The sequence below is a fragment of the Protomyctophum bolini genome, assembly GCF_963924005.1.
Source record: "Protomyctophum bolini genome assembly, chromosome: 20".
Classification (NCBI taxonomy): domain Eukaryota; kingdom Metazoa; phylum Chordata; class Actinopteri; order Myctophiformes; family Myctophidae; genus Protomyctophum; species Protomyctophum bolini.
Window position 1 is genome coordinate 9110451 of NC_137881.1, and position 25722 is coordinate 9136172.

The 25722-nt window shown below is 41.8% G+C and overlaps 1 protein-coding gene across 2 annotated transcripts in view; it reads left to right on the forward strand.

Annotated features, from left to right (window-relative positions):
- The first annotated feature begins 822 nt into the window (after positions 1-822).
- LOC308335620 (glucosidase 2 subunit beta-like) overlaps positions 823-25722 on the forward strand; it is a 182357-nt gene continuing 157457 nt past the window's right edge. The window contains exons 1-6 of one of the 2 annotated variants that reach the window (XM_080792724.1): positions 823-978; positions 1392-1508; positions 5194-5289; positions 8274-8331; positions 9694-9811; positions 20321-20435. In XM_080792724.1, coding sequence (XP_080648850.1) covers positions 897-978; positions 1392-1508; positions 5194-5289; positions 8274-8331; positions 9694-9811; positions 20321-20435 — 586 coding nt within the window. In that variant the 5' untranslated portion in view covers positions 823-896. The remainder of the gene's footprint in view (positions 979-1391; positions 1509-5193; positions 5290-8273; positions 8332-9693; positions 9812-20320; positions 20436-25722) is intronic. The other variant, XM_080792725.1, reaches the window with a different exon arrangement.

Sequence of the window (25722 nt, forward strand, 5' to 3'; positions counted from 1 at the left end):
GTGATTTCATTATCAAATCACATTGTGAAAAAGGTATTTAAAACACCTAGTGGCTGCATTCATTCAGCACCATGGACAGCGAGTAGTCAATTCAAATGTATTTTGTCGCGACAGTTCACAAGTCTTGCTTCTTTTGCGCATTGTTGTATTTCTCCCAATAGTTATATGGGAGGTTTTTGTCGTTGGTCATAGTTTTAAACTCACTTTGGGTGTGTGTAATCTGTGGGAAGTATGTCTCTCATGTCTTGTTGGGCAGGTGGTTAGAAAGTGAAGCTCTGTCTCTGTCTGTGTCTAGCGGGGTCTGTCTGTGTCTAGTGTCTGTCTGTCTGTCTGTACCTGAAAATTTGTTTAGCCCAAGGACCCTAACTACTGTAAATCCGGCACTGCGTATACTCGGGTAGAGACCTCTAGACCTACTGCACATGTAAACAGAGCTTTTTTGTATAATATTTCAATAGTTTTGAGAAAAAAATGTCCCAAAATTCGTCCCAAAATGACTGCAAGGGATTGCTGCTATTATTTTTGTTTAAAAAAAAGCTTTATACCCTTTATAATTTGTAGGCTATGTAACAAGGCAATGTGACAGTTTGTTTACTATAATGATGTTGTACCCCCTCCAACTGTATATACTTAATTTTCCCCATTTTCAACAGTTTTTATTATATTTTGACAGTTGCTTTGGCAATGTAAACGAATGTTTTCTCATGCCAATAAAGCTCATTTGAATTGAGGTGGCAGACGTCACCGTACGGCGACAAATAGAAAGCCTCCGATTGCGTCACCTGACCGCATGTTTCAGGAAGTCTTTGTCGTTCACGTGAATGTGAAAACAAACACAACAAGCTCTACTGTATCAGGAGGAGTAAAATTAATGTTCACAAAGCCTGCATTATAACATGCGTGGTCATATTGTAATTGCTGTTTCCCTGTGGTTCGTTTGCGCAGACTCGCGGAAAATTCGAGGAATATCTCTGTCTTGTAAGTGCAGTGTGCTTAGGCTAATGTAGTCAATGACAACATAAACATGCTACAGTGCACAGCTCAGGGTGTTGTAGTACAGCTGGTACAGCTCACACAGACGAGCTTGTGCAGGTGTTTTTAATTAACTATAAATTACATACATGACACATGCTACACTAGCCGCAATTTGCAACTGTAATGCTACACGAGCCTGTTGCACAGTTGCATCAACAATTCCATTCAATAAACACCCCAGTTTAGTTGCTAAAGGTAATGTATTTATGCTGGCGCTGCCGTTGACAATTTATTAGTTACTACTATAACCTAGTACCTTTATGTATAGTTGTATGTGAGGTTGTTATCTACCCGCATATTACCTCTAGTTTAAGGTTGCATCAAATACCATACAGTAATAATCTTTTTCCATACAGACAAGCGGTTCTACAAAGAGAGGCAGAGCTTCGTGTGCATTGATGGATCTAAAATGATCCCGTTTGAGCTGGTGAATGACGACTACTGTGACTGCGACGACGGCTCAGATGAACCAGGTAAAGTTATAGTTGTTGACTGGTGACTGCATGGTTAGCCCAAACATTTAGACTCCTCTACGAGAGTCTAAATGTTTGGGCGACTGGTAGGTTGTTCTTGTGATCCAATGATTTCATTCAGCTGGGAAAGTTTTCATAGCAGCTTATTTTATTCTATCACACGCTGTGAACTGTGATATATATATATTTTTTAAATGCATGTTTAATTTACCTTTTCATCATGTGGGAATACACGGCTTTGATTCTGTCTTGAGAACACCTAGCCCTACAAGCAGAACCCAATGGTACTGAAGTTTCTGACATTTTGTAGACCCAGTTCCATGGGGTCCTATGCCACCTCCACCCTGCCACCGGGTACGCACACTTAAATAAACGTAAACACGTTCGCATTAGTCAATCTGCGCACTTTGAGGCCTTTTTTTCATGTGAGGGCTTCTGAATGTGTGAACTATAAGTACCTATACATACCGCTGCGAATATCTCCTGTGTCGCGGAAGCCGTTAAGTATTTTTAATCTATGTTTGATTAAAAATGTCGCTTTGATTCTTCTCTTCCTACCTTGTTTATTGACACCTCATTGTACCGCCTATCTGGCTAGCTAGTGGCGCTATAGCTATGACGGAGCAGATCAGAGGCAGGGACGTAGCCGGCACAAGCCAACCGCACATCGGGAGGCGGTACAATAAACGGTAAATAAACAAGAAGAATCAAAGTGACATTTTTAATCAAACATGGATTAAAAATACTTAACGGCTTCCGCAACACAGGAGATATTCGCAGCGGTATGTATAGGTACTTATAGTTCACAAATTCAGAATAACGCAAACTAAAGGAAGACGTCAAACGCCGCAGATACAATGTTACCGAGGATGTTCATGTCCGCGTTCCAACATTCCCACACGAAAATATAGATACGTACAGGGACCCTACATAAAGCGATATCCAAATTTCATAAAAGCTTTATGGAGGGTTCCGAGAGGGGCTAGAGAACACCCATAACTACTAAACCCACAGTGGGTGTTCTCACATTAGTCCATTTCAGTGTAGTTATTCTTAATCTTAATCCAGTTTATTTTTGTTCTCCACGCCTACAATATATGACAAACTCTGCGATGACTGTGGAACAGACTAATAGATCTATTTGGGGGATTGTTAGCTCTGGTCCATATAGCCGGCTTAGAGCTTTATGGACCAGTGCAGGGGATTGTCTGAGTTAGGCTGAGTTTCTTTTGAGTTCGGTTCATCTTTTAGCAGTGATGGAAGCAGAATGTCCCATTTTACAGGCAACAAATGTACCGGTACACAAATCTTTTGAAAATAACAAGCGGCAAGCTCACAATGCGTGGTGCGAGATCATGCAACACACTGTGAGCTTGTAAATCAGCTAAATCAGAAGAGGGTAAAGGCCTATGTTATTGTTTTGTAATAATAATCAAAATCTACAAAGTAACTAGTAGTAATTCAAGTGTTCTAATAATTGTAGTGGAGTAAAAACTACAATATCTCACTCTGAGATGTGGTGGAGTAAAAGTAAAGTATAACAAATTGTAAATACTCCAGTAAAGTAAAAGTACCTCAAAATTGTACCCCATTTACCCCAAAAGTAAATGTACTTAGTTACTTTCCACCATTGCTTTTGAGTTCAGTTCACCTTTCAGTGTACTTGTGGTGTTTCAGTGTACTTGGTAGCCTCGGAAACCGAGGCTACCAAGGGAGAAAAATAGAAGTACCCCTATGGTGGTGTACATCATAGGGGTATTCCATCCCAGAGTATGATGTAAGAGCACAATTGACTGCAATGTTGCTCAATCTGTTAATGGTAAATATCTCATAGATAGATAATCCTTTATTGATCCCTGTGGGGAAATTCAGGTGTCAATATCAAAACAGGACAGGTACAGGTAGCAATGGGGATGAATAACAATCAACAATCTGATAAAGCTATCTGCACTATAGTTTGGGATAATATAATGAATACATTAATATCCTACCATCAATCACCCCCTTTTATTTTTGGAGACTCCTGTCCAGGACAGGCTTCAGACCTGCCTCCTCTGGAGACTTGGCTCAGATCTGAACAGATTTGGTGTCAGGAACCCGTTGCGACCGTGTGCCCTTGCTGACATCGACCCCAGCCAGGCAGGGTTTGAACCCATGACCATCCACTCTAACCACTACACTAGGGAGGCCCAAACTAATATCCTACTATAAAATGTGCAAAATATCTGTGTGCGGGCGTACGTTCATGTGTGTGCAGGGATTGACACTAAGGCCTCAGAGGCAATTGCCTGTCGGCCAAGTACAGGTCATGTTGCCAAAAGGTCATGCCCACTTGCCCAAAAAGCAATTTTCCATTATACGTCCCATATTCAATTAATGGATACATGTACAGACAATAGTGGATATGACAATAGTGGATATATATATATACAGTACACAGTGACAGTGACAGGCATCTTCACAGGCATCAACTGTTTGTATATATGGATAATATATAATATATCATGTACCATTCAACAGCTACAATGTATCATTAGCTATGTATATGTCATCTATCAGCAATACAACATTTACAGCAGGCAACAGTCCTGGTGCTTTTGTCTATCCCAGTAGTCCATGTGCAAAAGTGCCAGAGTAACGCAGGAGTCATTCATCCTGAGTCATTAATCCAAGAATAGAACAGAATGTGTGGGGGCTTGGTTGATGACTACTGGCACAGAGGACTGACCAAGAAGTCGCACTGTCTTGTACCGTAACCAGGGGCGATGAGTCTGTGGCTGAAGGTGCTCTCATCCCCACTAGCTCATCATAGAGGGAGTGGGAGGTGTTAATCAGGAAGGCTTCCCCACGTTCCACCCCATCCTCTCTTTGGCAACCAACTCCAGATTGTCCACTTTAACTACTTCAACTACCGAGCTAGCCTTCCTCGCCATCGTTTTCAGTTTATTAGGGGTCCTGGAGTTGATGTTACCCCTCAACAGACCACGGCAAAGGAAGAGTACACTGGTTACTGCAGTGCAGACATTTTAGAACACGCTGAAGGACCTGAGCCTCCTCAGGAAGAACAGCTTGCTCTGTCCCTTCCTTTAGAGCGCTTTGTCTCGTCCAGTTTGTTGTTCATGTGTACTGTATGAATAACAGGCTTCAAAGGGTGTCAAATGAGAGCAGATTGGTACTTAACATTATTTATTTGGCAGTCATAAGGAACCTACCATTTAGCTTTACAAAATGTTAAATTATTTTCTCCCTTATAATTAAAATGTCCTCTTCACATTATCAATGAACTGAACCCGGAAAATAGTTTGGTCTTTTTTAACTGAGAGGACAGAGAGAATGCAGTTCATGAGTCATTTGTTTGTCCTCTTAAAGAGGGATGAGCATAGTTCAAAAAGGAAGAGACAACAAGCTATGTGAAAACTGTGAGCCGTACAGGAGCGCACATGAATGGCACTGCATCCACCCTCCTTGTTGAAAACCATTGAGTTTAGATGACTTATAAGCTTGCAGACCAGCATTTTATTTTTCCATTTCTAACACAATCTTCGCCTGTAACAACAAAATAGAGACGCCAGTGGTAAATCCTTCATGTGTACTAAACCTTTACGCTTGTTATGGGAGTTTAAATGTGTCTTTGGACGTCGACCGTGATGTGACACTAACCTCTGCCATTTGACCTTTTGTATAGGCACTGCAGCCTGTCCTAATGGCCGTTTCTACTGCACTAACCTGGGCTTCCGTCCTCATTACATCCCGTCATCGCGAGTCAACGATGGGGTCTGTGGTAAGGCTAAACCAAGCCAAGAATAGGGTGTTGAAGATATACACAGTAGAGTTATAGGAACATCATGTCTTTTATCAACGTCGGCTCCATTATATGGGTCGTCTAACCCATTTTGACCTGAGATCAGATTCTAAAAACGTCTTCTACATCCTGACAGTTTTCTGAAAAAGCTTTGTTTCTATGTCAGTCGTTCTTCGATTTTTCAAAAATAGCAGACCTACAGACCTGCTATTTTTCAATAGCTAAAGCATAACATAATGCTAACACCAAAAGGGGTTCCCGCCCCAAAGCAGGGGTTCTCAATCTTTTCAGGTCGTGACCTCCCAAAATAATCATACTTGAACTGTGGACCTCCCCCCCCCCCCCCCCCCCCCACCCTGACAAGTACTTGGAATTGTAGGAGTTTGACTCGGTTCCATAGCTAAATATTGTGAAAATAACAGATCTACAGTACAAGCTCCGGCGCTGTGAGCTTGTAGATTGGTGTTCTTTTATTATTATTATCTTTTTGACAATTTCTTGGCCAATATCTTACCAGTTTTTATAGTATAGTTTGTTGATTACTTTTGATGCAGTAATAGTTTCTGTTTTCTTATCTTTTTAGGTATTAAAAAGGTGTGAAAAGTCCTTAAATTGTCACTTGACCATGCTCACAATTGGGACGGATTGTGATCTTGTAGCTACTGCACAATAAGTACCGGTATTTTAACTTTTGTTACTATATTGATGCCGATACTTTTGTACTTATACTTAAGTCCATTTTGAATACGGGACTTCCACTTTGCAGTATTGATTCTTTTACTTGAGTAAAAATGTGAGTGCTTTTTCTCACCACTGATGTAAGGTCAACAACATAAACAGCGTGCTGAGTAATCCTTTTAGAAGTGATCAGAGCTGTCACGCAGGGAACTGCTGCATGAAACAGGGCTGCACCCGTTGCATGACATAGAGGAATAATAATAGATCAAAAACAACTCCACAGAAGCAGCTGCCTCCAACTGCACCGTGTAAACCATGAAGTATGAAGAACGCTTAGGAAGTTTGGCCTGCTTACATTGTGTGTGTGTGTGTGTGTGTGTGTGTGTGTGTGTGTATGTGTGTGATGTGAGAAACTGAGAAAGAGAGAGAGAGAGAGAGGAGGACTTGTTTTGTTTGCTTCTTCATCTCTGTTTGTTTCTGCAACCTGTCAATCCCCCCCCCCCCACACACACATCCACCCACCCACCCTCTGACACACCTCTGTCAGTCTGTTTCCTTTGAACAACCTCCTCCACTGAATCTTACGACTGAGTGCTCGTCAAGAAATACCAGATTTTCTAGTGCTAAACATCACCGCACGACGTTTTGTTCCACTGCGTTATTACCAGGGGAGCGACACCATTGTACGAGAAACTATTCAATTAGGGCCGAGGCTCACGAGGCTCCCACCTCGTCCGCCTCAGTGCTACTCTAGATACGAGAGCTCCCACTTTGGTCAAACATCCAACCCATTCTGTCATCGACACCCCCTGCCGGTCAGCAGCATTCCCGGAAGCTTTTAATGACAGAGCGACAGTGGGTGGCATCACATGAGAGGAAAGACTGAAGGCGTGGGGGTGTAGAGATGGAGAGGGTCCCCTTCTTTCAGTGTCTTACCATCCCCCCCCCCCCCCTCCCCGCCTTTATCTGTTCTCTATTATCTTTCTCCCACTCAACCTTCACATGCCCACTTAGGACAGACAAACACCGCAGCGCCTTTTCCCTCTGTCGACGGCTTGCACAGGCGCAGGGTTCTGATGTTGTAGTCTTACTGGTTACCAATGGGGTTCTGGGTAATTGAGGAGCTTCCCACTGTGACCACTCTCTCGGCTTAAACATCAGAACATGAGAGACATCTGAGCACTTACAAAGCTCTGTGTAGCTGATCGTATAGCATGCTGATTGATCTCCACTCAATTGGAGAGCAGGCATGCAGGGTGAAATCTATTCCAAATGAAAATAGTCAGGCAAGTTGGGAAAACTGTACTTTTGAAGTTGTGGAGAAAGTTTGCAGAAGTTAGAATAGCCTACTGTATGTTGGTGAGAAACAGCAGTGAGGAGGACACTGATGGATGCCCTCAATGTTTGATTTGTTTAGAAAATAATATCCCTCGTGTGACGTGAGGGGCACTCTTATCGTCATATATCATCATACATAATAGCCAATCAAGTCATCACATTCTGTGATACGAACACCTGCTACAAACACTAACACAAGCTCAAACACACCTACACACAAAGCTGTGCATAGGAGGGCCCCTCACAAAGGATGGGGGGGACAAATGGCGAAAATAGGCCCTGCGAGCATGTAGATCTGCAATTTGTTCTTTCTGTTTTGTTTAAGAAAGACTTATGACATATTTTGAAAATCTGCCCAAAATAGGGACGCATTTTTATATTAACCAACATAAATAGCAAACCCATCAGACCAAGAAAAAGTGCATGCACTGCATTTTTATTTCTGACCAGAAATGGGGAGGGATAAACCATATCTATATTAAATGAATGACCAAGACAGGGGATATCAAAAGCAGAGGCTTGGATCGCCCCCACCCCCGCCAGCAAATCCATCACTTGTCCTGATTTTGGACCATGCTAATGTCGACTATTACAAGATTAATTGCATTTTGCATTATTTTATTATGATTTTATATGTCTAAACAGACATACAACAGACATAAACAGACACCAACTCACTAAATGAAAAAGAAAATGTATTTATATACTATGTAAAGAAAAAAAAAAATTAGCTCTTTCTCACAGGTGCGGCAGAGGTGAATTTGAGAGATATTGTCAGTAATAATCACGTACAAGACAATTTCATGTATTGGATATTAACTTTAATCGCCCAATTATGTCTGCATGACATTCAGAATTAGAATGATTTCTGGCGGTTATTCTGTGGCTCCTGCAGTCTCGCGTCTCAGCACGCCTAATGGATTCATTCCTCCTCTTCCTCCTGACAGATTGCTGCGATGCGTCAGATGAATACAACAGTCACGTCCGCTGCCAGAACTCCTGCAGGTCAGTTGGATCAACAAACACAGAGAGGATGCATGCGTGGACACATAAAGCAGAACCTCAATTTAGTATTCGCTCAGGCTAAACAATTCATACTTTTCCATTATTCTGGACTATATCCCATTCTGACCTGAGATCAGATTAAAAAAATGTCTGTTTGAAAATGACAGTTTTCTGAAAAAGCTATGTTTCTATGTCAGTCGTTCTTCGATTTTTCAAAAATAGCTAAAGCATAACGTAATGCTAACACCAAAAGGGGTTCCCGCCTAAAATGGGATATATATATATATAACACTGCATATCCATTACACATAAGTTGTGCATCTTATGTACCCATTATCATCATCAGAAATGCTACCATTGGGGCACGCATGTGGCAGTGATGGATTCACTGCTGCCACCAGGGGGCATGATCTCACTGTAATAGAGACCTAGTTCTGCTCATAGGTTCCTGTTTCTCCCCCTGGCTTGCACAGAGCCTCTTTCCTAATGTAAATACATTAGGGATGTGTCTTAAAGAGCTTAGTCTGGATAAGGGGACTGACTCATCACCCCATTACCCTTTGCCTTTCTCATCCTGTAGTATTTACAGGCCCAAGCTCTTTGTCTGTAAATTGCACGTGTGTGCGCCAGTGGCTCATTAGAACTAGTTTTCATGAGCAGAGGCGCTTTTTTCCTTGGACGACAGTGACGGGCCTCGCTCCAAATTACACACTGTCATGCAAATGGTAGATCCGTTGACGAATCCTGTGAGAGGTTGCGGTTTTTGTGTTCAGCGGAGCCGCATGTTTTTCTCTCGTTGAAACGGCTCCCTGGTCATATACTCCTATATTATTTGCTCCAGTAAACCCTCCCGGTCTTCTTCGCATAGCAAACATTGCACTGATTATACACTTAGTCTGATGCTGAAATGTAGACCAGTACTAGGCATCTCTGTCCCCGGAGTAAACCCAGACTCTTAATAGTAATACACTAACCCACTTACATTGTTGACGGTTGACTTTTGTTATGTTCAAGGCCCATGTGCCTTAAAAAAAAAAGAAAACTGAAATAAAAACCCACAACCCACATACAGAGTCTGTCTCATTATGATTTCACAATGTCTACACTCTCATAGTGCCAGACTCTAGGAATACAATTTAGTTCAACCACACGGTGTCCACCCACATCTTATTTACTCCCCCCCCCCCCTCCCTTTTGGATTCCCAGTCTATTGAGGGGCCTTCAGAAATTGGATTGTGCCATACTGCCATCTGACAGACAGAAACACGAGTGGGCATTGGGTCTTTCTGTGTGTGTGTGTGTTCTCTTTTTTTTCTCCCCCCTCACTAATGATTGGAGCGCATGTCTCCTACTGTCTTCCAGGAATCTGGGGCAGAGGGAGCGGGCAGACGTCCAGGGCCAGATGAAGACCTTGGACGACGGCCTTCGTCTGAAACAGCAACTCATTGAGGAGGGAGTCCTGCTCTGGAGGGAGAAGCAGGTCTGTACATGTCCAAAATGCGCAGTGTCTTTTTGCCCCTGCCTTTTTTTGTCTGAGTTGACCTCAGTTATGCAATTGAGCAATGTAGAACCTTGCTCGTATCCTGTATGTCATTAATGTGAAGGTCTGCTATTTCTGAAAAATCATGAACATGTGGTGGAAAGCTTTGAATATATACTCTTTCAGAGCGAACGTTTTTAACTCAAATCTTTGCTTCTGGGAGGTAGTCCCTGAAACAACACATTTTCAGATGGGGGTCAGCGGCCAATTTCATATATTTTTGGGGGTCCTTGACAGGAAATATTGAGAACCACTGATATAGAAACATAACAGAAAAAAAATACATTTAAAAAAAATATCTTTAAAAATTTCGACCTCAGGCCTAAATGGGTTAATTTGCTTGGTTCAATAGATTGGATTTTGATTTGATCAGATATGGCCCCCTCCTATATAAACCCATTGAACTTCCAGAAGTAGGTCGGGAGTGGCTTAATGTTCGGTATCGGTTCGGTAACGCGTGGGAGTTTATCCCTGTTACAATGCACTATAGACCCCTGGGAGATGGAGTCTATCCCCGTTAGAGATCCCTGGGAGATGGAGTCTATCCCCGTTACAATGCGCTATAGACCCCTGGGAGATGGAGTCTATCCCCGTTACAATGCGCTATAGACCCCTGGGAGATGGAGTCTATCCCCGTTACAATGCGCTATAGACCCCTGGGAGATGGAGTCTATCCCCGTTACAATGCGCTATAGACCCCTGGGAGATGGAGTCTGTCCACGCTACAATGTACTATAGACCCCTGGGAGATGGATTGCTGAGGTGGAGCGCCACACCTACCATCAGCTCCCAGTACTTCCCGCACGACTTATGCTGCACCAAGCCGTGCTACTCATTCGCTGAGTTGGATCGAACCCATGATCTTGTGGTCCAAAGGCGAGAGCTCTCCGACTGAGGTACCCTGAGGACACTGTTAGTGTCCCTAGTCTAACACATCTCCCTCACGAATTAGAGTCTAATTCGTGAGGGAGGTGTGTTTTTTTTAAATTACTTTTTAAATTATGAAAAAGCTTATTATGAAAGCTTTTTGAAAATAGAAAAAAAGTAATTGAAAAATCATGGCCCTCTCATGCATCACATGGACATTATTCAGTCACCACCAGAACCAGGGACACATAGTTTGAATCGAATGAGTCTAACATTATAGTTAAAAATAGAGTTAGAATTTAAGGGGGTTTATATAGGATAAAATGAAATGTCTAAATACTGAATGAAACTCTCCGAATTTTAGTGACATGCATAGCGACAACGAGACAGACCGACTACAGAAACGGACGGGTTAACCCATTCTGGGCGGGAACTCCTTTTGTTGTTTTAACCATTATTTTAAACTTTATCTATTGAAAAGCTCAGTAGCTCAGTAGTGCCGCGCTATCCGCGCTCTCCCTGGAACAACATATTTTCAGATGGGGCCTGGACATGGAAAAAGTTGAGAACCACTGACATAGGTTTTTCAGAAAACTGTCAGGATTTAGAAGATATTTGTAGAATCGATGGCAGGACTAAAGGGGTTAAAGCGGACGTATGGGAGCATTAGAGGTGATGATAGGCACTCCGGCATCTGGCTTGCAGAGCGTCAACAAAATTGCCTGCCATTGGGGGATGGAAGCTGGGCAGGAAGGGCGAGCCAGTTTGTAGCTGCACTAATCTCATTCTATGGCCGGGGCGGCACCTGTCAGCGGGGTGCGTGTTGAACGAGTCAAGTAGGACTGAGGAGGCACTACGTCCTTCCGGTGATGGCTCCTCATTGGCAGGTGAGCGAGTACAACAGCCCTAGTGTAGTATGTTAGTTTTAGTATAAACATTAACCGTATGTTGCTGAGGTTACAATGGTAAATGAACTAGAACAGATTTGTTGTGCCGGTGTTATTATTATATCTTTTTTTGCGCTCTAGATTGTCTAAATACCACAGCGTTTGCAGTGCACTGACTGTGCATGTGGAGGTGTGTTGATATTAAAAATGAGGCGTAGGCTGGGTGCAAAGCTATCTTCCCCCACAGACTGTGCACTCCAACTTAAGACCAACTTGGTTGGAGCTTGTCTTATCTGTCGTGCTGGCGCAAATTGACAGCAGTGCAGGACTCAGGACTGCAGGGGATTGTTCTTATTTTGGGAGTGCAGTGCAATCTACACACCAATCCAAACAAACGATGCGACACAATGGTTGTAATCAAAATCCATTCGATCTGTATACAACACTCCCCGTTCAACAATTGAAGTGGCATTTCAAGTACAGTACTTAAATCCTTCATTAATCCTATGAAATAAAATAAAAGGTTTCTGCTGGGTTTTTTTTTATGCCTGTTAGACGTGCATGGAAAGATACGAGATGCCGAAAATATGATTTACAATCTCACTTTTTGCTTACGTTGCACTCGGTGCAACAGCCATTTTAGCGTAGTCATAGTGTAAATAGCAATATTGCACTGGCCACACCCCACTGCACAAATTAAGTCCTAGCGCCATGGTGCAAAGTTGCGTTATAAAAATTGGGCCAAATACTTATACTGGAAAGTTTCGAAAATCGAAAGCAGAGGCGTAAAATAAAACGTGACCTCAGTTGATCTTTAGAAAAACAATACACAATCATCTATTGCTGGATCTGTGCTGTTATTGTACTACCAGCCAAAACCCTCAAAGAAATGTCTCCCTTTTATCATAATGACATACAGTTTGAGTATCTTTTCATCTTCACGGCTGTTTGGTGTCTTTTGAGCTGTTTAACCCATTTAGACCTGAGGACGATTCTACAAATGCCTTCTAAATCCTGACAGTTTTCTGAAAAACCCATGTTTATAGGTCAGTGGTTCTCAAACATTTTAATGTCAAGGACCTCCAAAAATATATGTAATTGGCCACCGACCCCCATCTGAAAATATGTTGTTCCAGGGACCCCCCAGAAGCAAAGATTTGAGTTAAAAACGTTCGCTCTGAAAGAATATTTTCAAACACATGGGCCACGTTTTCACGATTTTTCAAAAATAGCAAACCTACTGTACAAGCTCGTAGCACGGCACTCGGTGCCGCGCTATGAGCTTGTAGATCTGCTATTTTTCAATAGCTAAAGTACAACATGATGCTTAAAACACCAAAAGGGGTTCCCGCCCAGAATGGGTTTATTAATATCAGTATTTATCTAAAGTAATTATGCTAAAGGCTTAGGGGTAAGTTACTTTTGCCTATGTTGTGCACTGGAAATTGCAGATGTTGAGTAGCAGCTTGTGCCCTATGGTTTTGTTTGGTCCACACAGACAAATGGCAGACGGCCTGCTGTTAAAGGCATCTGCTGTGATGTTGCTATCATTGCATTAACCTGCTGTGCAGTCAGTTTTTGGCGTGTCAACACGAGATGTTCCCTTCTTTACGGCTGTAAGAGCAGTTCATTTCCATTGTTTTGCCATTCCCTACTCATCTCTTGTGTTCCCCGCATCATCAGTGATCCTTTTACAATGTTGCTACAGTTCAGTTTAGCTCAGTTCACCAAGTTTATAATGATTGCTTGTGAAAGAACACATAGTTCAAATTGTCAATCTGCTATTTTTGGTATTTTTAAATTCTTTGTAAAAAACAAGGTTGATTTTTCACCACAAATTAACCTGTATGAATGAGGCATCAACTAGGCCTATACCTACATATGAATATTTATGTTCGTATTGTTTATTCATAACCCCATGGGTGTGTAATGACCTTTATCGTTATTAAATTAGACCATCCTGTCATCACACACACTTCAACTTCACAGAACTGTTTCTCTTTGCCATTATGCTGGCTGCATTAGCGGCACGTTATAGTCCTCAGTTTGAGGAGAGTTTGGGACAGTGTCGATTCCGTCGGCTATTTTCAGCAAGCGTAAAATCATCAAAGTCATTGCTACAGCATCAAGGCTTGCCAAAATACATTTTAGTCGACTAAATCAACTGTAGATTTAGTCGTCTAAAATCTCATGACATTTAGTCCACTAAAACACTAACAACTAAAACTAAATGTTTTTATTCCAAGTTTTATTCCAAAGACTATGACTGAACTAAAATAGGTATTTGCTGCCAAAAACAACACTGGTTTGGGGGAAGACTAGTATTAGTACCCACCGAGTGAAACTGGTGCCGTGCTGCTGCTACTTTCTGGGTTTCTGGTAAAAGACGGTGAATGGTCACCATAACATCTTCACGGACTATTGTGGAGCTATTTTGACACCCTGCTTGGACTTCTTGTTAGCATCAAGAGGCTAGAAACGGGAGCTCGCCATCTACATTGACAGTTGAGTCTGGAGCTAAAATTCTCTGCAGGTCCATGTACTACAGGTACTAAGACGCAGTTTATACACTATAGGTCTGAAACCATGTATAGACCTAATGATTAAAGGGCAGTCCACCCCAAATGCTCTAGACAAATCCACAGAGGGGTGCCCTGGGCACTGCCATAGCTGAGGTGTAACATTATGTTGAAATAATTCACAAAGTCCTGTGTAATAATCTTCTTCAATGCACAAAATGTCACCCCGGAGTGTCTCATTTTCAGCTTCAAATGTGTCCAAATAGAAATAGAACCAATTGCTCATGTTTAAATGAACACTGGTAATTTTGCTGTGCACAAATAAACAAGCGCTGCCACAGTTATTAAGCCAGTTCTGGATCAGTTCTGCTGCAGTGCTTCAAGATAAGAAACTACTAATGAACTATTTTCGCCGTTCATTTCCCCCGCTCTCCATTATCCAATAGAATTCACTAAGCACCGTTCCAAATTGGACAACGGCACTCTAGTCTCCACCGCTGCTTGTTAAAATGATAAAATATGCAAGCAAGCTTATGTGTAGAGTTTTACAAGTTATATTGTTTATTGGCGTCATCATGGACATTAATTTGTGAGTGGAAATGTGAGTTGATGACTGCAGTAACATGAAAGAGATTGAAGTATATATTGTCTATAATCTACATATCATAAAACATTTATTCCATTAAACCTTTGTGTTATATGATGCACTAATCATAAGGAAACTAGTATTTCAGAGCATTTCATTTTTATCTTTTTTGAATTTCAACACAATGCATTGTATACTGTACTGGATGATACAATGTACTGTACCAGAAAATGCACCTTATCCCCCCGGCCCCTACATTAATATTGTAATTTGTATCACGTGTGTCGCATGGTAACAGTTGAAAACTGCTCCGACAACGGAGAACATTTTTTTGCGTCTTTGTCGCAGACATTTGCAATCACAAACAAAAATGATGACATGCACATGCCAATATTGTATATACGCAACACACACTTGATCAGTGATGTAAATCGGTTTTCAATGTAATGAGTCCCAGGATGCAGGGATGGTCTTTTAGATGAGTCCCAGGGACATTTTATGAGTCCCACTTCAACAACGTTAGAAGTCATATTTTGCAAAATTTTACAAATTGCAGCATTTAACTCCAATTTCATTTTATATGGTTATAATGTGGTTATATTCATGTAGAAAACAGAAGAAGAAATGATTATTATAACTAAAGCTACTAAGCTAGCAAAAATAAACTAGAATAAAAAAACAGTACAGTAGTGCATCCCGTGGATGCAGAGGTCATTGTTGTATTGCATCCCTTAACTATAAACTGAGTTTTGGGATGCAAAAATGCACCCTATTTTAATCTCTGCTTGATCACCAGTTGATCTTTCAGTGCCTCCTTTTCATCAGATATTTCTGTTCCGTGTTCCCTTGTGTGAAGACTGATTGGCAGATCGAGGCTGAGGTGTCACCCAAAATGCTCCCATCCCCCGGGCACTGTGCATGTGGTGATCCCTCTGTTCTCAATGTGTCTGCTGATTATGTCCTAGTCTGTTAAAGTCACTCGCGTGTCATTCACGTGTTCACTGTTAGTGTATAGTGTGTGTTATTGTTTATACTTTTATTTATTTATAGAATGTATATTATTAACTTATTATTTTATCTTGTTTGGTTCTTGACTCTACTCTTTTAGTCTCTTACCTGTACCTCTCCTGTGTTTCAATCTTAATGTGGAACTCGCTTCTACCAGAATTTCCACTCTGATCAATAAAGGTCAAGATCAATAAAATCATATCTTCATATCATAAATCATATCTTATATGGCAGGGACACATCGTCGTGGGAAACTTGCATGACTCAGAAAGTGAACTTATTGTGAATATTCAATTCACATGTTTTTTTATTTATAAGCATTGCAGGTACATTTACATGGTATCCTAATCGGCATGCTTTCACCTTTCTCTTTTTAAAACAAACAGACGTGCACATACATGAATGAGAAAACGAGTTTCAAAGATACAATACCCAACCACGACAACAGACAAATCACACTCAAAACAAAACCAAAGCCATAGATGGGGTAACCTCGTGTCACTAGGCTTTCCACATCGGAGGAAAACCTTGTCTGTGTTTCTAAATCGCCTTGTGATCCGGTCTAGACCGGATGGTAAAAAAAAAGGAAAAAAACGTATTCCCGTTTGTGGTTTCCGGCTTTTTCGCCGTCGCTTTGTTATGGTCCCCCCGTTTGTTTTTTGTCTCGCCAGTCGCTACGAGTTGGAATAAAATATGGATATACCAAATGAACTATTCCAAGACGTACTTGAAGAAACATGTCGGATTCATACACTGTATCAAAGCTTTCATTGGGTAGGCCCTAAAATTACAGTACGTTGCACACTTGCACTTGCCTTACCTCATACTTTAAATGCTTAGTATGAGGTGTAAAGTACAGCAGCCTTGTGTTCATACAACAGAAAGATTGGGTTTTGGTTAAGTCTGACGTCTCAGCCTTAGAGTATATATGAATAGAGAAGGCACCCGGAGGAAACCCTGAGGCGAAATGGACATAGTGGCCGGATTTGTCATTGCAGCTCGAGCCAGCGTTGGTCCGTTGACTATCATTGCGCACGTTCATGTGTTTGAGGCCATGACACGTGAACGAATGTTTCATACGTGAACGCGCACAAACGGCACAATGATAGTCAACGGCAGTGCGTTCATGTGTTTGACGCAAATCCATCCCAGAATGCACTCTGTTCCTACACGGAAGGAGGAGTGAAATCGCCTCATGCGCTTTTGAGCAACTTAATGCAAGTGGATGGAAGGAGAACTCGGGTGTCTTCTCTATTCATATATACTCTAAGGTCTCAGCCACCGCAGGGTATTTTTTGACGTTCCATTTGAATGTTGCCACTACTGTGGGAGCAGCCATAAACTACACGGGTTCATCCCGATGTTCTGGGCATCTTTGTAAAGTTAGTGTTAGTAAAAAGCAGGTAAAAGAGTAACGTTTGAGCAGACTAACATCAGTCACTTTCCCATTCAATGTAGTAGAAGAGCCGACAATTTACATCGCAGATATGTCGTCTCCGCCTACAGGAAATGCGTTGCCTGCGACCATGAGACCCGTTTCTGAATCGGTCTATAGATGGTAGATGGGGTGGCCTATGGTTTTGAGGCACATACCATATATATAGGCTCTGACACAGCCTGACAGCGAGTCGAGGGTTCAATTCCCCATCCGGCGGCCTTTGCTGTGTGTCACTCACTCAATCACTACAAATAATTACAGAGACCTAAAAACACAATTGCAAATACGATAGAAAATAAAAATAACACAGACAGACACGGTCAAATGAAGACCAAACACAACAACTCCCACCCCATCTTCATTTTAACTTCCTAACTAATCCCTACTGTAGCTTTACATTCATTTGTTTATAATTGCAACAAAACCAGCTCCCATCATAAATCAAATTATGTGTCTGTCACATCATAAACAGTTTGCAAAAGATATAATGAATCCCCACTCTGATGCATAACCCCCGGGCAACTAAACATAAATCCATGGCCTCTCTTTATTCAACGGCGGTAACGGAGGCCTGCCATCACTCATTCCCCTTACCAAAATCAATGTCAACTCAAATTACAAAATAAAAAAACATTCTAGTTGGGAGGGATTAAAACAAAAATATAACTACACTGACAGCACATTCACAAATATTTCCCCAAACAGATGAGCCTTCTTGTGATTTTTCTTATTTTGTGTATTAGTCAAATATTAGTTTCCAAGAGTAGAAAAAACAAGTTGCTTGCAATGCATAATCTAATTTATTGAATTTCCCCTCAGGGATAAATAAAGTAGAATCTATCCTTCTTGTCTGTGAGTCACCAGCTTTAGTGTTGCAGTGTGTTTCCTCTGTTATTAGTCTGGGGGCCAATACAGAAAAGTGCTTCAGAAATTACTTTTGCTAACATGTTTGTGTAGAAGCTGACAACCTATTTTTTTGGTTAGAAGGGACCCATAGAAGAAGTTTTATGGTTGTTGTTATGTTGAATTTCTTTTCTGGTGACTTTTAGAAGCCCTTTTTGAATGCTCATTTCAAGGGGTTAAAGATTAATACTGGATAGGTTTTAGCAAATGTCAGCTTCGGCCCACAGACTATATTAGTGATTACACTGACATTCTACATTTTATCAGGATGTTAAATGAAGGCTTTTTCTTTGAAAGAGAGAGAGAGAGAGAGAGAGAGAGAGAGAGAGAGAGAGAGAGAGAGAGAGAGAGAGAGAGAGACTAAATAAACAAACTCAAAGAATGTTTTCAGTGTTTGCGCCGTGAATGTGCGTGGGTTGCAGAGTTCAACAAAACGAAAACTGGCATTATAGAAAAGGTTTCTGCACTCAACACGTACAGATGCCCAAAATAGTCTTGCTCAAATGAAGAACCCCCTGGGAAAACTGTTTGTGTGTGTGTTCAGAAACACACTGCATTTTAATAAATGACTACCGATTTTGCATCACTTGATTACAAAATCTCTAAAACACGTCTTTGTCTAGTATGTAATTAGCTCCTAGCGGAAGAATACACTGATAGGGATGCACTTCTTTTGTTTGAACGCTTGTATCCAATGTGCTGATTAACTAGAAACACTAACGCTGTGTGTACAGTATTAACTGTTACGAGACAAAGGGTTGAAAATCAACATGGCTTAGGAACTTTTTTTGAACCAAGCAAGTGTGCTAGCCCCTCACGCACTCAAAATGGTCCCCATAAATCACTGCAGCGACTGAATGTGGCTAAGCAAGCGGAGTGCCCCCGAAAGGTAGCCATCCCTATCGGAACCGACCAGAATCCATCACTGCATTATGAGAAAGTCTTAGGGGAGATTGGGAGGTAATATTGATACGCACACACACACACACACACACACACACACACACACACACACACACACACCGGGGCTACACAGCTGTTTTCTTATTAATTGGTCCATTATAGAGAGTGATGATAGGTTATGCTTGGCTGTCTCATGCTGTCATTTGTGGTGTGACAGCAACACCTGACACAAGTAATTGAAATTGTCCATTGTGGAAAAGGATAAATGTATAGAAAGAGAGAGAGGGGAGACAACCTGAAATGTCCGTGGTTCTCAAAGAGAAATGAGTATCTGTCTAATTTCATTATTATTTCACCAGCTGGGAGATGATGTATAATATTGACTATTCAAGGTTTCACTCTCTGCACCACCATTCAATGCGGGTGCATGTATCTCCCCACCTACAGTATTCCGTATACATAGTTGCAGCGTTCTGTACTAAATCTCATCTTAACAACTAAAGTATTCTCCTATGGGGTCCCTGGTAGAACATATTTTCAAATGGGGGGTCTGTGGCCCCGATGTGTTTACATTTTGGGTAAACAAAAACATGTTGAGAACCACTGCAGAGAGGTGGAGAAACAAGAACTCACTGTACATTCAGTGTGCAGTCAAAAACAAAATGCCTCCCTCAGAGCACATTCAAATTTAAAACACCAAATCCCTGGAATAAAGTACCATGCCTCTGTGGATGTACAGGTAAACTCCTGTGCTGGTGTGTCTGTAGGCTCACTGCCGATCTAAACTAGTGTTTCCCAAACCCAACTTCCAAACCGTCCATCTGTTCAATAGTTGCCGTCCATTTCAGAAGAGCTACAGGTGTTTTCCCCCGGAGAAACCAACAGCAAGCCAACGGCAGAGGAAAACTAGCGATCATGCGATCTCCTGGATCTTTGTATCACAAAGACCCCTTTTCCACCGGGGTTGAACCGGTTCAGAGTGTTTCCACTCAAAAAGAATTGGTTCAGAACCGTAAAAGTTGGTTCGGAACTGGAACCAAAAAATGGCTGCCAGTTCCATGAAAGCACCAAGGCTCCGATAATCTAGAACGAACCAGTTCTAGATCAAAGTTATTTTGGTAGAAAAGGGGCCAGAGAGACAAACGGTAGAAAATGGGCCAGAGAGACAAACGGTGACTCATAAGTCAGCGAAGAGTACCATCTAGTGTCAAAACACGTGATTGGCAGATAATGAAAATAGGGGATTGTAATAATGTACACATCTGTCCGTGAGTATAGCCATGACCCACAAATGGGAAACAGTGATCTAAGCTCCTGTGCTTTTGTGTGTGTCTGTAGTCTCAACTCAGAGACCTGGAGCAGGTAGCAGAGGACCTCCAGGTCCAACTGGAAGAACATAGGAGGAGGAAACAAGAGACAGACCGTATCATGGCGTCAGCAGTGGAGGCTAATGGTAAGTGACTCACATACGCTCTCTGACAAAATGAACCATGATGTGGCTAGAATGTCAATTCAGTGCCATTTACTCAACAGCCCGGATCCTGCAATTACAGATATAGTAAGCTAACCATTTGTAGTTGCAATGGGCCAGGCGCAACGGCTTCCATTTCATTTTGGCCTAGACCCATTTGATGGCGGGGTAGTGAATTGACCCCCAGCCCCCGCAGGATAAGTGGTCAAGATGACAAATGGCATGGCTGTGGAATAGAAAGAATCGCAAGGGTTAACGTTGCCATAGTCATAAATGTAGTATAGGTGTACGGTGGCGAGCAACAGCGCATTGCAGTCCCACAGCCCTCCTTTTCACATTCTCCACTCCTTGAGTGACCATGCAGTTGCTTATGAGTCATAAGCAAATTCACTCATTGTGCTAAACATGAGCGGGCCATTATTTAACTGGCACTCAAGACTTAAGAATGCACAGTTAGTGGTGGGTCCTGAGTGGTGGATTATTTTCTCATACGTTAAATATTGTTCTTATATTTACAATATGATTACTCATCCCCAAACACTAAGTAATTGTTTGGTTTGTGTGTGATTGCGTGCGTGCGTGTATGTGCGCGTGCATGTGCACGGACCACATTTATTTGTAATGTGATTTGCCAAATATTGCTATTCTTAATCTTAATTCACAGTCACACAGTTTCCCGTTCACTGTGGCTTTCTTGGAAACCATCACACAAACCTGGTATTTTGTGTGTGGCTTGCGTATTTCAAACAGTTATAACATTTGTTTGGCAGTAGAGAAAAAAAAGCAAACGATACCAAATGAATGTTCGTTCGTCAGTCAGTGTCCTCTCAGCTGTCTCATGTCCTTCCGCAGCGCCCTTAAGCATTCCCAATTGAATCTGTGTCTGGCGGAATAACCCCCCGTAAAAGTTTCTGAAAGAAAGGTCACTTGACTTTGGCAGATCCACTGAGCGTCCATCCATCACATCTCTCCACAGTGCCAGCTGACCTTTGCAGCAGGGTGCTTTTTAATGATACGTTAATGACACGTGTGCGTCACTCATCCGCCATGTTCCGGGCATGCCTTCCCACTCTACCCCCTTTTTTTCCTTTACAACTCATCTTCGGGGCGTATAGCAGCCATCAATTTTCATTTGCCTAAGACAACGTTGGCGTGTCTCTCCGATGTTAGCTATCCATCAAAGATTCTGTCTCGCTTTCTGCATCGCTAGCAGTGTTGCTAATTATGCGTGCTGCTTGTGTGTGTGTGTGTGTGTGTGTATGTATGAGGAGGAATGTTGCATATTCATTTTGGCGTGTGTTTTGCATGCTGGACGGTGAGTGGAAGCTTGTTTGTTTATAGTAGGAATGCCAAGGCAGGTTTCGCTGACTTTGGGGCTTAGTGCCAGGCTTTTCCCACCGCCTGCAACCGGGACGTTACATGTTGATTAATACCCGAATCAAAGTGAATACGCATCGTTAATCTGCCAACACTATAAATCAAAAACACTGTATTGATCCCCTGTGAGCCTTTAGTGTTATTGTTTGGTGTGGCAGGCTGATATGGCTTGCCACATGAATTTTTTAATTAAGATGCACAGAGAGTGATAGAGGGGGTTTGAGCGAGGGAACCGCCAAGAAGTATACATTCTCAATGTATAGCTTTAACTTGACTGAATAGCTAATGTGCTCTGGTTATTCCATAAGGTTTACAGTAAGTGTTAAAGAGGAGAAAGCTATGGAGTTCTGAATATGTGGCATGTGGTTTCTTTACAGTACAGTAGGTACAGTATACGGCTACCGATGAACAATATGATAGTTAGAACATGATGTCTGAAAAGTGCCATCTAGGCCACTAACCACTAATATTTCCCTCTATGGAGCCTTTCTGAGAGACACACAAGAGTGCATTAATGTAAGGTAAAATGCATTAGTCCTAGCCTGATTGTCAGACTCTGAGAGCCTCCAACCAGTGCGCTCAGTCGAGTGTGGCGGGGTCTATGGTCTATCAGTCCATTTTACAGTTATTACAGTTACACCTTTCTATGCCAATTATGCATATACATTATTTTCCGCCATAGCGTGAAAGCCTTGAGGAAAATTCTTGTAGATGTGAATTAAAACCTTTAAAACCTCTACCTTAACTACGCTACATAATAATCAAATTGAATCCATGGCAATGCTCCGCAAAGACCATGAAGATCATTACAACTATGCGTCCTTTAAGTGAATGGAAAATGTATTATTAACCTTTTAATTTTACCTTCATGACCTGTAAGTATAACACCAAATTTAACTCGGAAAAACATTCAAACGCAATAGGATTGCAATAAGTACTACAATACTTGCTGATGAGAGATTTTGGTAACACTTAGTTTCTATTATATAATAATAATAATGTATTACAATCTACTTATACCACTGTAATTATAGGTATTTTGTATTTATTTATATAACTAGCCCTTACCCGTTGTGAGATATTTGCCCCCGGGTGCGTTTTAATTCACTAATAAATTCATTATTAATCATTAATGTGTCAAATCAAAAAAAGGGCTCCGTTAAGACCTCCATATTCATATGGTCAATGCCTGTGTGAAAAGTGGGAGTGATTGGTGCTGGCAATGATGAGATAACGCGCTGTTTCTGACACACACACAGACAGACACACACTCAGACATTGACTGAATTATAGTATGATTATAGGCACACGATCACAATACATATTCATAACGCTATAAAACATATCATAAAGCATTTGAAATGATCAGAGTGTTTATAATGCATTAATGATAGGCTCCATTGATAGGTTACCGATATTGCATTGTGCCTGCATGGACCTAGAAAACACTGCCTATAGTGAACCATTTTACCACCCTTTAACTTGGACATTAGTTCCTGAATACAGGCCTGTCAAAATCGGTTAAAAAAAGTCTTTCCTTTTTACAACAAGTCAATAGCGTATGGCATTATAGGAGAGGAATGTCAGCAGATCTAGCAGCTGTGCCCTTCTAAGGAGATATACAGAGTCTTCCCCTTTGATTACTGCTGCTGTTGATCAAGCTTGTCCCCAGGGCTTTATACGCAGTTATTGGGGATTTCTTTAAGAGCCATGTTATTGTTGCCCTCTGAGGAAATTGCAGAACAACAGTTCATCATGCAGTGCCTTTGGGAGTTGACTGTAAAAAGAAAACAATACTTCAGTAATTAGAGATAGACATGAAATGTATGGTTCGCACTTTCTCATTTGGAGGAATAAAGGTGGCCTTACACTAGCCGATAATCGGGCATTTTTGACGCTCGGGGGGTGCCCGACTCAATCGATCTGCTCGGGGCCGCTCAAAGCGTGATCGGCCCGATCAACAGCAAGAATGTTTGATATTTGCTCTGCCCGCTCCGATTATCCTGTAGTGTGTGGTGCTATCAGATTTCAGATTGAAAGAAATCGGCTAGTGTAAGGCCACCTTTAGACTGAATGTTCGTTCAGGTTAGTGGTTTTCAACCAGTGGTCCAGGGACCACCAGTGGTCCTTGAGAGGGGGTTCCAGGTAGTCCCCAGCTAAATGATGGAGATGGATTTTGTTAACCAAATGGACCCTTATTAGAACTCTTGGTTTCATTTTACACTCTCGAGAGTTAATTATTGTTAAACATCTCCATTTATAAGAAGTCTTCACAATTAGAGAATATAGAAGAATGGTTATTTTGATCAACAACAAAATAGTCTTGGGTCTTGAGAGGCTAAATCTCATCAAATGGTGCTCCGTGGCTCAAATGTTGAATAAATGATGGACCTTGAGGTTTAAAATGTTTGAAAAACCCTTCTTTTCTTCTCTTCTTTTTTTTTTTTTTTTACAAGCATGCCTCGTTCTCAATCTCAATCCACTTCATTTTAATCGCTCATGGCCACAGTGTCCGTGTAAAGAAGCAGGTTTCTGAAAATCTTTCCCTGGGCTGGTGCTCACATGATATGATGATACTTCAGCACAATGCAGCCCATAACATGCGGCAGATGCTCATAGTGTGAGATGGTATCTGGCAGATTAATGTGCAGTGGCGCTAACTTCTGCAGGCCCATTACCGCTCCCTAGATTGGTATCTCCAACAGCTCCTCCAGCGCTAATTTAGCTCTTAATGCAAAAATGTCACGTTGTTTTCACAGACTGAGGCGACTGCATTACTGAGCTGTATCTGCCTTTCCTCCTAGCCATTTGACAGACTGCGTATTCATGAGTCCTTAGGTTTTGGCTGGGAGATATGCGGTAAATCCTCCTTGAATAGTAAAGGCTGTCCCCTGTTCATGGGAGAAAGGCACTGATCCTGTGGTTTTGTTTTCAAGTAGACCTCCTTAATACCAACCGTGATAAGCTATGGGTTCACATGGAGGTTGTTTCCCCCCTGTTTCTAATGATGTTGTTTGATTTGATCCCTTCATATAGACATATTTGACTTTCATTATACCTCTCTCCCTCAGATAATTGAACGTTAATGTTGCGTATTAATATGCAAAGCAATGTGGGACCGGGGTTCAGGCTTAGTTTGCGGGGTTTCCTCAAGTTCGCCAGTAATCCAGCGGTTGACCTGATTCCACTGGTGAGCTGCCTGCTACCCAAAGGTTCATTAGAGCATGCAGAAGCCCCGTGCTATGACTTGATAATAGCTTTGATAGGCCAAGATGCCTCTATAATCTCATTTACAGTTGGGTGCCACATGCGGAAGCACAACTTCGTTTTTCATGATTTTCTTTTCACCTACTTATGTCATTCATGGAGGGTTAACCTTAACCACATAGATAGGACAACACTACAGTGTCAGCAATGTTAGACCATCTCACGAAGGTATTTGAGCCAATAGTGTACATCTCCGTGATTGACGCTTGATTACGTTATGCTACTGTAAAAGCATCCAGACATGTTGATTGAACATAACACAGTATGTTTCAGATTCTATATTCAAATGCTACTTGGACCAGATCTCCAACATTGTACCTAGTAGTGCAATACTCGAAGACAAAATTAGCTCCCTCATATCAGCCTTTCCGTCTTAGAACATTTCTCATAGCCACAGTAATTTGAAGGGCAAGGGGAATTGTTCAATGCCAGTACTAGTAGTTGTGGCTGTCTTTTGTTAGCAACAAAAATAAACTTCAGTACAGCATGGTCTGCAGCCAAGGCACAGTTCTCCATTACACTGCTGATGCAGTCTATTTTCTCTCCTCTTTTTCTCACTGTATTATTGCCAGGGTAACGCAGGGTGAGATGAGTGATGGTGTCCATTAGTAACCATAGCCAATTG